The sequence below is a fragment of the Musca domestica genome, unplaced genomic scaffold, assembly GCF_030504385.1.
Source record: "Musca domestica strain aabys unplaced genomic scaffold, Musca_domestica.polishedcontigs.V.1.1 11, whole genome shotgun sequence".
NCBI lineage: Eukaryota > Metazoa > Arthropoda > Insecta > Diptera > Muscidae > Musca > Musca domestica.
The window spans coordinates 2,196,815-2,211,687 of NW_026712133.1; the positions used below are offsets into that span (position 1 = coordinate 2,196,815).

General features: G+C 32.9%; 1 protein-coding gene across 4 annotated transcripts in view; it reads right to left on the minus strand.

Annotated features, from left to right (window-relative positions):
- The window catches only part of LOC101901484 (nipped-B protein), a 436,426-nt gene that overhangs the window by 25,511 nt on the left and 396,042 nt on the right, over positions 1-14,873 (minus strand). Inside the window, exon 24 of one of the 4 annotated variants that reach the window (XM_059129855.1) lies at positions 14,661-14,868. The exons of the other annotated variants lie outside the window; for them this stretch is intronic. Within the exon in view, the coding sequence (XP_058985838.1) occupies positions 14,863-14,868 (6 nt within the window). The 3' untranslated portion in view covers positions 14,661-14,862. Of the gene's footprint in view, positions 1-14,660; positions 14,869-14,873 lie in introns of those variants that run through there. 4 annotated transcript variants of the gene reach the window in all.

Below are 14,873 nucleotides of genomic sequence, written 5' to 3' on the forward strand. Positions count from 1 at the left end.
GTATATCCCCACATATCGGCACCTTCTTATATTAGATATTTTAAAGATTTTAAAAGAATTTTTAATGGATTTTATTTTTTTGAAAATTTTTTAATTCGTTCCAAATGGTGGAGGAACGAATATATATTGTTAATATTTCAATATTTTAAGGATCCTAAGGACAATAATATGATAAAACATTTGTTTTACAGAAAGTAAACGTGCAAAAACGATATCGCTTAAAAAGGACAATAATTAGGCCTTTTGTTTAATATATTTTAACGTGATTCCAAGGACAATAATGTAAAAAAACATTTATGAGAGACAATAATTAAATAATTTATTAGTCATTCTATTTTGACAATAATATAAAAAAAATAAAAAAAGTAAAGTGAAAAAAATTAATTAAATCCATCAAAGGAAAAAAAGAAAAATTATATTAAAATAACTAAACTCCAAAGCAGTGGAGAAAATACATAAAAGGCAAAATAGAGCACTCCCTAATCAAATACAACTAGACCCAGTAAAATACCTTAACACGATCCCCACATTCAATGGAAACCGCAATGACTTTACAAATTTGCAAAAGAAATCATAGAAATTAATACCCAAGCGCAATCTTGAAGAGTTAATTTCTCTTAGAAAATAATTTCGGCGAAAAGAAAAATTGAGAACAATTATTCGACGAACTAAGATCTGCGCATTTCGGAGCAACCACAATCGATTTTTATAATGAAATACAACATAGACTGAAACGTCTTTATAATAAAGCACTACAAGTGTTAGGTGAAGGCGAAGGAGCTAGCCAAGTAGCTCTTTATAATAGGAGATCTGCGTTGTACATCGTTTAAAAAAAGCTGGGGCTATATAAAAACGTGGATCTCCACAGACAATTACCTATCATAGGCTGTAGTATCCAGTACGAACTTCAAATACCAAATTTGAAAGAATTTCGGTGAATAATTTCGCTAAAATCATCAAAATACCGAATATCGAGAGGTGCCGTTATATAGGGGCTATACGAAGGCGTGGACTTGCACAAACAATTTTCTGTCATAAACTGTAGTGTTATTACGAACTTCAAGTACCAAAATCAAGTACTAATCAGCAATTATTACTTTATTTTATTTCTTACTAGCTGGCCCAGTTCGCGTTGCCGGCCCGTAGTTTTAGTCTTTAATGCATAGTTTTTAAAGCATAAAAATTCACAAATCTGGCTCAAATAAGTGGGATAATTTTTAGTATAAATGATGACTCGATTAAATAGAAATAAATACATCTTTCAAAAAACCTGATCTTATTTTTCAGTAAGAGGTTTTAGTTTGAGAGTTAAAAAACTAAATAATATAGCATATATATTAACAAGTATACATTAACTGTTTATAATATGTCAATGTAAGATGGTTCTCTACCCCCAAAGCAGCCTAAACACACATTTTAAGTCAAATCAAATCGAAAATATAATCAAAACACTCGAAATAGGTAAAATGAGGAGGTACTTTTATATGAGCCTACTCCGAAACATTGGCATTTAAAATTTTCCACGAAGAGGCCTTCTACCAGAAGCTAGATGCCAAATAAGGGCAAAATCAATTGAAAAATGTGACCAAGACCCCGGTAATAGCTAAAATCACCGGATACCTTCACATAAGAATTATAATGAAGCATGGTCCTATACTTATAATTATTTGAAAGAATTATTTTTTGAGGATTTTGAAAGGGGCTATATCATATCATGTAGACCAACCTGATACATATTTTGTACAGCTGATTCCTTATGTAACCCCTAGGACTGTATCAAATTTAAAACTTTATCGTAACTTGCGGAGTATAGAGAACAATATTTGTGTACAGTATGGCCCTTTGTGTACAGTATGGTCTTTTGGGATTTTTATTTACCAACCGAATGAGTCCCAATGAATTTTGCATTTTAGTTCTCATTGGATGGATTACTTCCATATCTAATCAAAATTAAAAATTTGGGTATGGCAACCATATAACAGCATGTATAGAAAATATGCAAACTTTCTCGATTTTTTCGGTTTTTTCAATAAGAATTTTCAATTTCAAAAGGAATTCTGAAACATTTATACACAAAATTCCATCACATAATAGAACAGTCAATTTTTTCAGTTCCGCGATTTTTCTCAAAAAATTCTTTCATGACAACCTTTCCACTGTAATTACAAATAACCAAAAGAAAATTTGAGTCAAATCGGCCCAGCCATTCTGACTGATTTGTGACTTTTTCAAATTTTTTACATATAAATTTAAAGATGTAGGTATGGCCAGTTCCTCTGACCCCAAACAGATACCTAGGGTTGAAGGGAGAGAGTCAAGATTACGTAGTATCCCTAACTCGGGGTATATTTGTACATAATATTATGCAAATCGGTTCAGCCATTCTCAATTGATTCCATTACCAATAAACAACAATTGATTTTTATATATAGATAATCAATCACAAGTCTTTGCTTTGGTGTTTCATCTATAAAATCAAATAATCATAATAATATAAGAAATAACTAAAAACTAGCAATAAAATGACCTCATATTAATATTGTCCTGCATACCACAGTTGTGAAGCAATTAACTTTGACAACATGTTATTGCTGATCTGAATTGTTTGAAAAGCGTCAACGCAAAACAAAGAAATACCATTTATAATTTATAACAAACAAAGAAATACCATTTATAATTAGCGTTGCGAAATACTTGAATTTCACAAATGTAAACATGTAAAACATGTAAAAAAAAATATTAAAGTTTTTACCTTAATGCTATAGAAGCATTGCCTTAAAATACAAATATCGTTGCTACCATTAACACGGAGAACGATAAACAAATTTATTCGGAATTTTACCCATAGCCAATGGGTATGTCTTTTTTTTTTTTTTTTTTTTTCGAAACGTTCCCACGCCTCACATTCCCACCCCTGCCGACCGAGGGGGCGACCTCCCTTTACGGAGGGATCGCGTACACATCATGATCCGCATCATAATGGGAATTTAGTAGGAAATTGAAAACCAGCTACAGAATCTAATTCATCAGCTAGTTTGTCAAATAATAAAACATGTATGTTAATTGTTTAAAAATAAAATTATTCTAGATTTAATAACATCTAAACTCATACAAAAATCTACATTACAATACATAGAATTAAAGTCAACACACATTTTATTAAGAGGTTCGCCCATTGAATAATTCGTGCGGTGAAAATCAGTATATAATAATTGGTAGTATCTACTAGATCTAAAAGGAACATTAATTCTAATAGATGAGATTAGGAAATTTGAAGGTATATAACCATTTAATATTTTTAGTACAAACATGGAGTTCAACATAATACGTCTGCTTTTAAGTGTAGGCAATCTAATTAATTTTAGCCTGCTAGCATAAGAAGGCAAAACAAAATCACTATTCCAATGTAAACCTCGTAAGGCAAATAGCAGAAATTGTTTTTGCACGGATTCTATTTTATCTGAATATATTGCATATTGAGGATCCCATACAACAGAACCATATTCCAATATAGGTCTAACAAGAGACGTAAATTATAGAGTATTTGTGTTAGCGTTCCACCCTAATACACAATGGTCACATTGTAGCACGAACCATCCTAATGTACAGTATATGATCTTCTTCCTCTTGTTATTATTGTTTACTGTATGCAGTTACAAGTCTCATTTACTCTTACTCTCATCTATTTATCATTGAGTGATTAAGATACATGATTGCTTGTACATGCATACACACATAAACACACACATACTGGTTGTTAGTTTTAAGCTTTATGTTGATGAAAAGAAATAAAGATCATTAAGCATTCGAACTTGAACAAAAGTGGTTTCACTAATGTAAATACATTACAATTTGGCGACGAGGATGGGATATTAAAGCAACCACAACATAATTCGTGGTTCAATAACCTCAAATAAAAGAACTTGAATATACATATGTATGTACATATAATTAAAATAATTTGTGAAGACCGTTACCAAAACTAGGTAAAATAAAAACGAAAAAAAAGGAACGTTATTACGAACAAATCAAAATCAAATAAATAAATTTAAGCCACAAATAAATTTAAACAAATTAAAATAAAGATGCAAGATCAAAGCTTTAATGCCAGCCAGATTGCTGTGTTCCAGACATCGAATGTGTCAGAGTTCAACCCTAGTGTGGAGTCGTGGAGCGTGTGGAAAGAACGCTTGGAGATCCACTTTTGTGAAATAAATTGCACCGATGACAATGTGCGGAAGTCGATTTTATTAAAAGCGGTTGGTGCGGTGGCATATAATGTGTTGCATAGTTTGTGTAGTCCCGATTCTCCTGTCACTAAGAAATATGAGGAGCTATGTGAAATTTTGGACACACAGTACACACCACCTACAATTGTGTTCAGCGAACGAAAAAAATTTCATGTGGCAACCAAAAATGAAAATGAATCCGTTGCTGAGTGGTATGCCAGAGTGAAGTCGTTGGCGCTTAATTGTAAATTTGGTACTCATTTGGAAGCCTTTGTTTTAAACCAATTTGTGATGGGCTTGCCAAGTCAAATTTTTGAAAGGCTGTGTGAAGAGGACGAAAATTTAACAATACATATGGCATTGAGGAAAGCCATGATAATGGAAACCAAAATGGTGTCAAGGGCAGCAGAGGCTGAGCATAGTTCAGTGAACTATTTAAACAAGCAAAAATTTGTGAAGAAAAATTTTGCTAATGCAAATGGCGCTGGTAACAAGATCAGCGGTAATAGAAGCAATGGAGGTGGCAGCGGCAGAGGCAATGGTAGCAGAGACAACAAAGCAGAGAACGATAGAAAGCCTGTGTGTTCGCATTGTGGTTGGCGTAACCATAAATCGCAGGCATGCAAATACAAAGATAGCAAGTGCCATTCTTGTGGTAAAATCGGACATCTTGCTTCTGTTTGCTACAACAAAAAGAGAAGTGTCAATTATGTTTCTAATGATCACGATAATTATGATGATGATAATGATGTTTTTAATTATTCAATTTTTAGTGTGTCGGAGTGCAAATCAAGTGGAGTATATTCTCTTCCAGTTGTCATTGATGGTGTCGAATTGAGAGCAGTTTGTGATACAGGTGCTCCGTGTACTTTGTTGCCTAAGTCGTTCCTTGAGAAGAATAATATTAAGAAGATGCTTCGTCCATGCCTTGTGCCATATGTTGATTATAGTGGAGATAAGTTGAAGCTAGTGGGTGAGTATGATGCCTCGGTTACTTTTCAAGATAAAACAAAGTCGATTGTTGTTGTTGTTGTAGATTCATCGAATCCACCTTTATTAGGTCGTACGTTTTTACGTTCATTTAACTTTGAATTGTTGCAAGTCAACAAAATAGATTGCCAAAATTCAAATTCAACGATTATTAATCAAATTAAAAATGAATTTTCGAGTGTTTTTGAGGAAAAATTGGGAGAGTTTAATATTAATAAAATTTCTCTGAGAGTTGAAGAAACTTCGATTCCTATTTTTTGCAAACCAAGACCCTTACCGCTGGCTTGGAAAAGTAAAGTCGAAACTAAATTACGCGATTTAATTAAATCTGGTGTTTTGGAACCTGTCGACAATTCGGATTGGGGAACTCCATTAGTTCCAATTTTGAAGCCTAATGGCGATTTGAGAATTTGTGGTGACTATAAAGTTAGCCTAAATAAATGTTTGTTGGATTTTAAATATCCGTTACCCAGAATTGATGAGATCTTCGCATCATTGGAGGGAGGTGAACTTTTCACGAAGCTTGATTTGTCAAATGCTTACAATCAACTTTTCTAGATGATGATTCCCAACTACTTTGCTCTTGGAGTACACACATAGGGACTTTAAAAGTCAAACGTTTGCCTTTTGGTGTTAAAACAGCTGCGGCTATATTTCAGAAAACTATGGAGAATCTTCTTAGAGATATCCCATATGTTGTAGTTTACCAAGATGACATAACGGTCACTGGTAGGAATATGCAAGAGCATATAAGAACCTTATGGTTAGTCCTCCAAAAGCTTCAATCGTCAGGATTGAAACTTAATGTTAAAAAGTCGTTGTTTTTACAACCTGAGATATCCTATTTAGGATTTAATATTGATAAAAATGGACTCCGTAAGAATAATGAACGAATTTCGAGTGTGATTTCTGCTCCTGTTCCAAAAAATGTTTCTGAGTTGAGAGCTTTTGTCGGTATGGCAAACTATTATTCTAAATTTATTAACAATTTTGCGCATATTATGTCGCCTTTTTATAACCTGTTGAGTAAAGATGTGAAATTCGATTGGTCAGAAAGATGCAATAAGTCCTATGAGGACATTAAGAAGGCTATAACCTCAGACCAAGTTTTGGTTCATTTTAACGCTGATCTGCCAATCGTTTTGACCACTGATGCTTCTAATAACGCTGTAGGAGGTATTTTATCTAATAAGTTTCCTGATGGTCTAAGACCAATTGCTTTTGTTTCAAGAGCTTTGTCCAGAAGTGAGAAAAATTATAGTACTCTTGAGAAAGAGGCTTTGTCTATTGTGTTTTGTGTTACAAAACTTCGCCAGTATTTGTTGGGAAATCCATTCGTATTACGAACGGACCATCGTCCACTTTTGGCTATTTTTGGTGGCGACAAAGGTTTGCCTATTATGGCGTCGGCCCGGATGCAGCGTTGGGCATTAATCCTTTCAGGATTTGTTTACACCATCGAACACGTCAAAGGTGTTAAAAATGAAGCTGATTGCATTTCTAGAATGCCTCAAAAGTGTAATAATTCTAAATATATTGAAAATTCTTATGTCAATTTTATTGAATCTTAAGAGAATAATTTGAGTTTAAATTTTAAAGATATATCTCGTGAAACGAGGCGTGACCCAATTTTATCTAAAGTCGCAAGCTGTGTTTTGGATGGCACGTTAGTAAAGTCAAGACGAAAATCTTTCGCCTTTTCGTGAAAAGTACACCCAACTTTCAGTTGAATATGAATGTCTTTTGTGGGGATATAGGACAATAGTTCCTAAAAGCCTAAGGACGAAAATTTTAGATGAACTTCATAAGTCTCATTTGGGTATTGTTAAGACCAAAGCCCTTGCCAGATCGTATGTATGGTGGCCTGGTCTAGACAAAGATATTGAAAATTTAATAACCAATTGCATATCATGTCAAAAACTTCAATCTAGTCCGGAGAAAAGTTCCCTAATTCCTTGGATGCCTAGTGATTCAGTGTGGAGTAGAATTCACATTGACTTTGCTGGCCCAATCAAAAACTTTTACTTTTTAATTGTTGTCGACTCCTTTTCCAAGTTTGTTGAAGTCTTTAAAACAAAAGATATGACAACAAATTTTACGATTGTCAAACATAGAGAGATGTTTTCTCGTTATGGTCTTGTGGACACACTCGTTAGTGACAATGGTCCACAATTTACCTCTCATGAATTTCGAAAATTTTTATCCCTTAATGGGATTAAACATATTTTGACTGCCCCTGGACATCCGTCAACGAATGGACAGGCGGAGAATTTTGTAAAAACTTTTAAAAAGTCTGTTCTGGCTAATTTGGATCAAAATACAAATTCAAATTTAGACCAAATTTTATGTCGTTTCTTAATGGACTACCGAAATATGGCACACTGTAGTACTGGTGAGTCTCCTGCAAAGATTTTCTTTGGCAGAACACTCAAAACTCGTTTTTCACTTCTCAAACCTCCAACAACAAAAGAAAGGATTTTGAATTCTCAACACAACAACATTTTACACCATAAAGGTAACCGTGACATCGAATTTTGTGAAGGTCAAGAGGTTATGGTGCGTGATTATCGCAACCCTAATAAGCCTAGTTGGACCCAAGCAACTATAAAGCAACAACTAGGTCCACAATCTTATTCCTGCGTACTTAGTCATAACAATTATGTCATAAAACGGCATCTTGATCAAATCCGAGGACAACGTAGACAACAAAATCCACACGTCAGTGACCCTGCTGTACAAATTCCTGTAAATAATGATAATTTTTCTAGTGAAAATCAAGTTACGGAAGAGATTATACACTCTAGAAGAGAACTCAGGCCAAGAGAAGGAGGTAGAGTAGTCAAAAATCATGGCAGAAATCCAAATACTTAAATTAAAAAAAAAAAAATCCTTTTTTTTCATTGAAATGTAATATTAGTACCTTTTTTTTTACAATTACTTGCATTGTAACAAAATATGAATTTCATTGTTATATATTCACAAATTTAACAAGTATTGAAAACAATTTTCATTATAATGTATTTTTTTATTGTTATTCAATTGTCATTATAATCTTAAAAAAAAAAAAAATTATGTTGTATATTAACATTTTATATTAATTACCAACTTTAGGAGGAGCATATAGAGTATTTGTGTTAGCGTTCCACCCTAATACACAATGGTCACATTGTAGCACGAACCATCCTAATGTACAGTATATGATCTTCTTCCTCTTGTTATTATTGTTTACTGTATGCAGTTACAAGTCTCATTTACTCTTACTCTCATCTATTTATCATTGAGTGATTAAGATACATGATTGCTTGTACATGCATACACACATAAACACACACATACTGGTTGTTAGTTTTAAGCTTTATGTTGATGAAAAGAAATAAAGATCATTAAGCATTCGAACTTGAACAAAAGTGGTTTCACTAATGTAAATACATTACATAAATAATTGTTTTGTTATATATGGATCAGAAAATTCTTTGGCCCACCGTTTAACAAAACCTAAAACACCATTTGCTTTATTTACCATTGTTATTACATGGCTATTAAAATTTAATTTTGGATCCATCAAGAGGCCTAGATCGACAAATGAATCTACAGTTGATAATGAATGACCGTCAATATTATATTGTAATATCAGAGAAGAAGATCTGGAGAAGCACATATGCTTACATTTGCTTAAATTTAACTCCATACAATTTAACTTGCACCATTTAAAAAGGCTGTCTAAATCGTTTTGAAGTAAACTGGCTCGTTTATCACAATTATGGGAAATGAATAATTTAACATCATCTGCGTACATTAACAATTTCGAGTAATTTATGGAATTAGGTAAATCGTTGATAAATAAAAGAAAGAGGACCGGTCCAAGGTGACTTCCTTGCGGAACACCCGATGGAGCGTTAATCGTTTTGGATAGATACCCTTCAAACAAAACTAGTTGTGATCTATCTTTTAAGTAAGATGATATCCATTTGACTAAGTTTGTGTTGAAACCCATATAATTTAATTTATATATTAGGAGTTCATGGTTAACCATATCAAAAGCTTTACTAAAATCAGTATAAATTGTATCAGTTTGTTTACGCTGAACAAATCCTTTTATTACTGTTGACGTAAATTGTATAAGATTTGTTGTAGTTGAAAGACCACTACGAAAACCATGCTGATATGGACTCAATATAGATTGAATTTTCTGTGAAATTACTGCAGTAATTAATTTTTCAAACAATTTAGGTATGGCACTTAATTTTGCAATTCCTCTATAATTTGACACATTAGTAAGACTACCAGACTTATGTAAAGGTATAATATAAGATTTTTTCCAGGAAGTAGGAAAGTGACCAAATTTCAGTGAATAATTAAACAATATAGTTAACGGAAGTGCTAATGTTTCTGAACAATATTTAAGAATTATATTAGGTATGCCATCCGGTCCTGGACATTTAATCGATTTTAAACTACGCAGACTATTGTACACATCCTGACGTTGTAGAAAAGGCATACAAATTTGATCAGCCTGTGACAACTTATAAGGATACGAATCTTTAATTTGGCAAGATGTACTGGAATAGGTTGTGGCAAAAAAATCTGCGAAACATTCAGCAATATCTGTGCCTGTGACAAATTTTTTATTGTTATATTTCAATACTGAGGGCTTTGAGGAAACTTTTCGTTTTAGATTAACAAAATCATAAAAAGATTTAGGATTGGATTTAAAATTATTTTTAATCTTGTCTAGGTAAAGATTATACAATCTACGAGACTCTAAAGTATATTTAGATCTAGCAATAGAGTAATTAGTATAGTCTATTGTTAAGCCTGATTTTTTATATATACGAAAAAGCTTATTTTTAGAGTTTTTTAAACTTGATAACTCAGAGGTTATCCATGGATATTTATTTGAATTTTTAACTCTAGTGGTTGGAACACATTCCAGTTTAAATCTATTTAAAATATCATAAAATTTATCAATTACATATTCTAAATCTGTATGGTTGTTACACAGGAACACAGAAGCCCAATTTACGGAGGAAATGAGGGTATTAAATTTTCGAAAATTAGTTTTTTTGTAATTAAGGACAGTTTTAAATGAGTCGGACTGACTTTCTTCAATTACATAACTGTGAGTCATGGAGATATATAAAGTTGGATGGTATATATCTTCAGGAGTGCATATTGGAGGAATTCTGAATATATCAAAATGCTGCGTTATACTTAGAAACGCCAAATCAAGAATTTTGCCGAGGGAATTTTTCACATTGTTTATTTGATAAAGATTTAAGTCACACAAACTATTTATAACATCAAATGTATACTGGGTACTGTTCATTTCGGATGGCAAAGGAATCAAAGCTTCAGAATCTGGCATTGGAAGCCACCTAATAGAGGGCATATTAAAATCACCAAGGATCAGAATGCGATCGGAATCTTTCATTTTTTCAGTGATTAAATTTATTGCTGATAAATGCTGATTATAAATGTCAAGTGAAGATGAAGGAGGAATATAAGAGCAAGTTACAAACAATTTAGATATGCCCAATTCAATGGAAACACCAACAAATTCTATATCAAGAAAATCATTTAGATCAATTAAATTAGTGGTATATTTGGTATCAACTGCAATAAGGACGCCACCACCTTTTTTACAAACACGATCTTTTCTAAATATTTGATATTTTGAACATAAAATTTCACTATTTAATATAGATGTTTTTAACCAAGTTTCGGAGAAAACCAATACATTATAATTGAAACCAATGCTATCAGTATATAAACTGGTTAATTTTGTATTAAGCCCCCTCACATTCTGATAGCAAATAGAAAATGAGTCATTTAGTTTTTTGGCACCGAATCTGGTCTAATTCATTGATTCAGAAATGAAACGATTCTTAGCAGATCGTATTATTCGATAATCAATGTCACCATTTAATAGCCCAGAATGGATAGTCGACAAAAAGTAATAGACTTTCGAAAGCTTGACTCTAAAACTATCAACGATAAATATCCAGTTAATAATGTAACGATAATATTATAAAATCTAGGTAAAGCCTTGCACATTTGATTTAAAATCCATATCTTATCAAATTGAGCTCGCGAAAAGAGATGATTGTTTCCGAACAAAATTATTCTTGAAAAATTAGAATTTTCAACCATCCAAAATTTTATTCTGTCTGGAAATAAGGCATAGAACAATTTTCTAATATAGTTGTTGTCATTGCAATACATTGTGATTTACATAACCTTCATAAATTGTGGGTTGCTTGAAAATTTATAGGAAAATCAATGATACAGGTGACTTAATTACACAGGACAATCGAATATAACAGAACAATTCATTCTTTGACAAGTGTTTAAAAACAAGTAAACAAACACCTTAGAGTAAAGGAACCATTTTTATATAAAAGTATCTGAAGCGTGTTTCACATTAAACTTCATATACCAGCAAGAACTTTTGCATAATGCAATAAAACTACTAAAAAAAAAACATAAAGTGAGTTAGACCGTTATATAAGGCCATACCAAAACGGGAACATCTATAGACAATTTTATACTTCAAGGATTGTCATCTATAAAATCTTCTAAAATACCAAATTCGAAACAATTATGTGGGTAAACGTGATTAGGACTAGCAAAATACCGAATATCGGTGGGTATAGTTAGTTATATGTGCGCTATAGGAAAACGTGAAAGAAAATATTCAATGTTCTGCCACCGGGAACCCATTATGAACTGCAAATGCCAATTTTTATCAAAATATCGAAAATCGGCAGGTACCGTTATATGGGGTCTACACCAAAACGTGGACCTACAACCAACACCGTAATACACACAGATATAACCAACCCCAACCAATAGAAATAAACAAAAATCAATATTTTCAACCGACAACTTCATCTAAGGGTTAGCAATGTCGTCGCAGTCAGAACAACAACAACGGAACAAATACAAACAATGTTCAACATTTTCAGTCGAAGGCCTCAATGGGAACAAACAATAAAACCAAATTAGGAAGTCTAAAATTAAAATCCAGGAATCCCCTAAGTTGAACGTACTTTGAAATTTACAGACTCTCCAACAAACTATTATAATTTCAGAAAAAGTAGCCATTCCAGCTTTAAAAGAACTCCGATCGAATGTAAATACAAGTTCCTAGTTTGTTAATTTCACAATCAATATAACGGAATGATTGGTAACAATATATTCACCTTATTATGGTTGGCGTTGTCGTAGGCGTTCAAGTGTCGTAGACGTATTCGTAGGCGTTGTCGTAAATAAAAATTTTTGGTATTATGTACAATTTTCGACTACGTTTTTTTTTGTAATAGATGTAAAAAAAGCAGAGTGCTCTGGAATAATAAAAATTTGTAGAATTTACGAGCTACCCGGTTAAAAGAAATAAATGCGTCAGTTGAAATAGTTGAAGTAAAACGATTATTTGTTTAATTAAATATTGAAATATGTTAAGTGTTGGCAATTTTTTATCTGAGGATGAAGATGAGTATAATCAAAATGATTGAAACGTGAGGCGAAAAATATTGCGGCAAGAGTCTAACATATTTTCCATGACAGATTCCCAGTAAGTAAAAAGTAAAATGAGGAAGAAGCTAAAATAAATATTTTTCTCTAGATTTGCTAGTTACTTCAGGCTTAGTAAGGATGCATTTAAATATGTTTTGGGTCAAATCACTCCAGACCTCCGTAACCGGGTTAAATCTACAAGTGTCCCAAATACTAAAACTAGCCGCAACAATTCGAATACTGGCTCAAGGAAGTTATCAAAAGGGTGCTGGGAACGATTTCAATGTCAGTTTATCACAGTCGTCTGTCAGCAATATGTTCCGCGAGTGCATAGAAGTATTGCATAATAAGCTGTGTTCAAATTGGATCTCTTTTCCCACCACAGAAGAAGAGAAATAAGAAATTAAGGAACATTTTTTGAAAAATACTGGATTTCCTGGTGTGATTGGATGTATTGATGGAACGCACATAAAAATTGTTGCGCCAAGAATGGAAGAGAGATTCAAATACTTGAACCGGAAAGGCTTCTACAGTCTCAACGTAACGGTGGTATGTTGCATAACTTATAAATAATGCAAATAGTTTTACTCATAAATTAAGAATTAGATATATATCATCACACCATCATGGATCCGTTCACGACTCGTTGGTTTGGAATACAAGTGATTTGAAACAACACATGAAAGAAAACGTTGACAATGGCGAAAGAAATACATGGACATTAGGTACATATATTAAATAAAATTAGTTATGACTTTTAACAAGTTCGTTGTTTTAGGCGACGCAGGATATCCAGATCAGCTGGCGAAGGCTCACCAGAGTGTAGATTCAACTAAATACATTCAAAAACAAGAAATATAGTTGAACGAGCAATTGGGGTGTTGAAGAACAGATTTCGTTGTATATTAGGAGCGAGACAATTGCATTACACCCCTGATATATGTGGAAAAGTAACAGCAGTTTGTGCAGCATTACACAATATTTGCATACATTTCAAAATTGAAATGCCGATAGTTAACGCAAACCCTTACTTCATGACAGATTCAAATGATGTTGAAATGAACGACGATTTGAATGCATTAGACATAAGATCATCAATAATGCTATCTTTAAGTAATTAATTCATTTTATTATTAATTATCTTATAAAAAGTAAAATTCATGTTTAATATTTAAATATAAAAGCTATCCTTTAAGTTATAACATAAATGGTTTCACTGAAATCCACTCCTTATTTCTTCTAATTCCAGACGTCTCTTTTCAATTTCAATTGCATCTTTCCTGCATCGCAATAACTCCTTCCTGAATTCCGCCTTATTTTTATATTCTTCTTTAAGAAGTTTTAATTTTTCTTCCTTTATCTTATAACTAATTTTTCTTTGTTTTAACAACTTTTCATTCAGTTTGTAGTTTTTGCGTTGGTACCTCTCAATATCATTTAATGATCTTTAACATCATTATATAATTCTGTTTGCACCTTCAGCTGCTCTTCAAGAAGTTCATATTTGTGGTCACTTTTCTTTTGTCTTTTTGAAGAAGTCGTTGGAAGCTCTTCCTGAAGTTCATTTTGATTCGAGTTATTTGTGCTTACAGAGGGAAGCGTACAGACATCTTGGATGACAACAACCTGCGTCTGTTGCGTATTTCGGTGAAGTCTGTTTACGCTTGGAGGAGTCAGTATGCAGGGATTGTGGTTTTCTTTGTCTTCACCAGTTTCAAACCCTTCAAACAGTTCCTCCTCAGTCTCCAGTTCACCAAGTATTGGACGCTGTTGAATTCCAATTGCTTGGTTCTCTGCATTTACAATTGTCTCCAATTGTAACAAGCGTGATGCTGCTTCCTCCGTTTCGCTTAAAATGAACTGCTTGAAGGGCCCTCCACCTGTAGCACGACATTCTGCCTTGTTATGAACAAGCTTCTTCCTCAATTTAAATTAGTAGTCGGCCCAGACTTTCATCCAGGCTTCGCCAGTTCGAACCGGCGGTCCTAAGATATTGAGTTTTTCACCAATTTTGTTCCATTCTTCCTTAATGTTAATTTTTTTCAAGCCACTGCTATAAACTCTAGCCAAATTTGGATTCATTTGCAAAATCTGGATCATTTCATCAAATTGTTTTTTCGTTGTGACTTTAAATCTAGA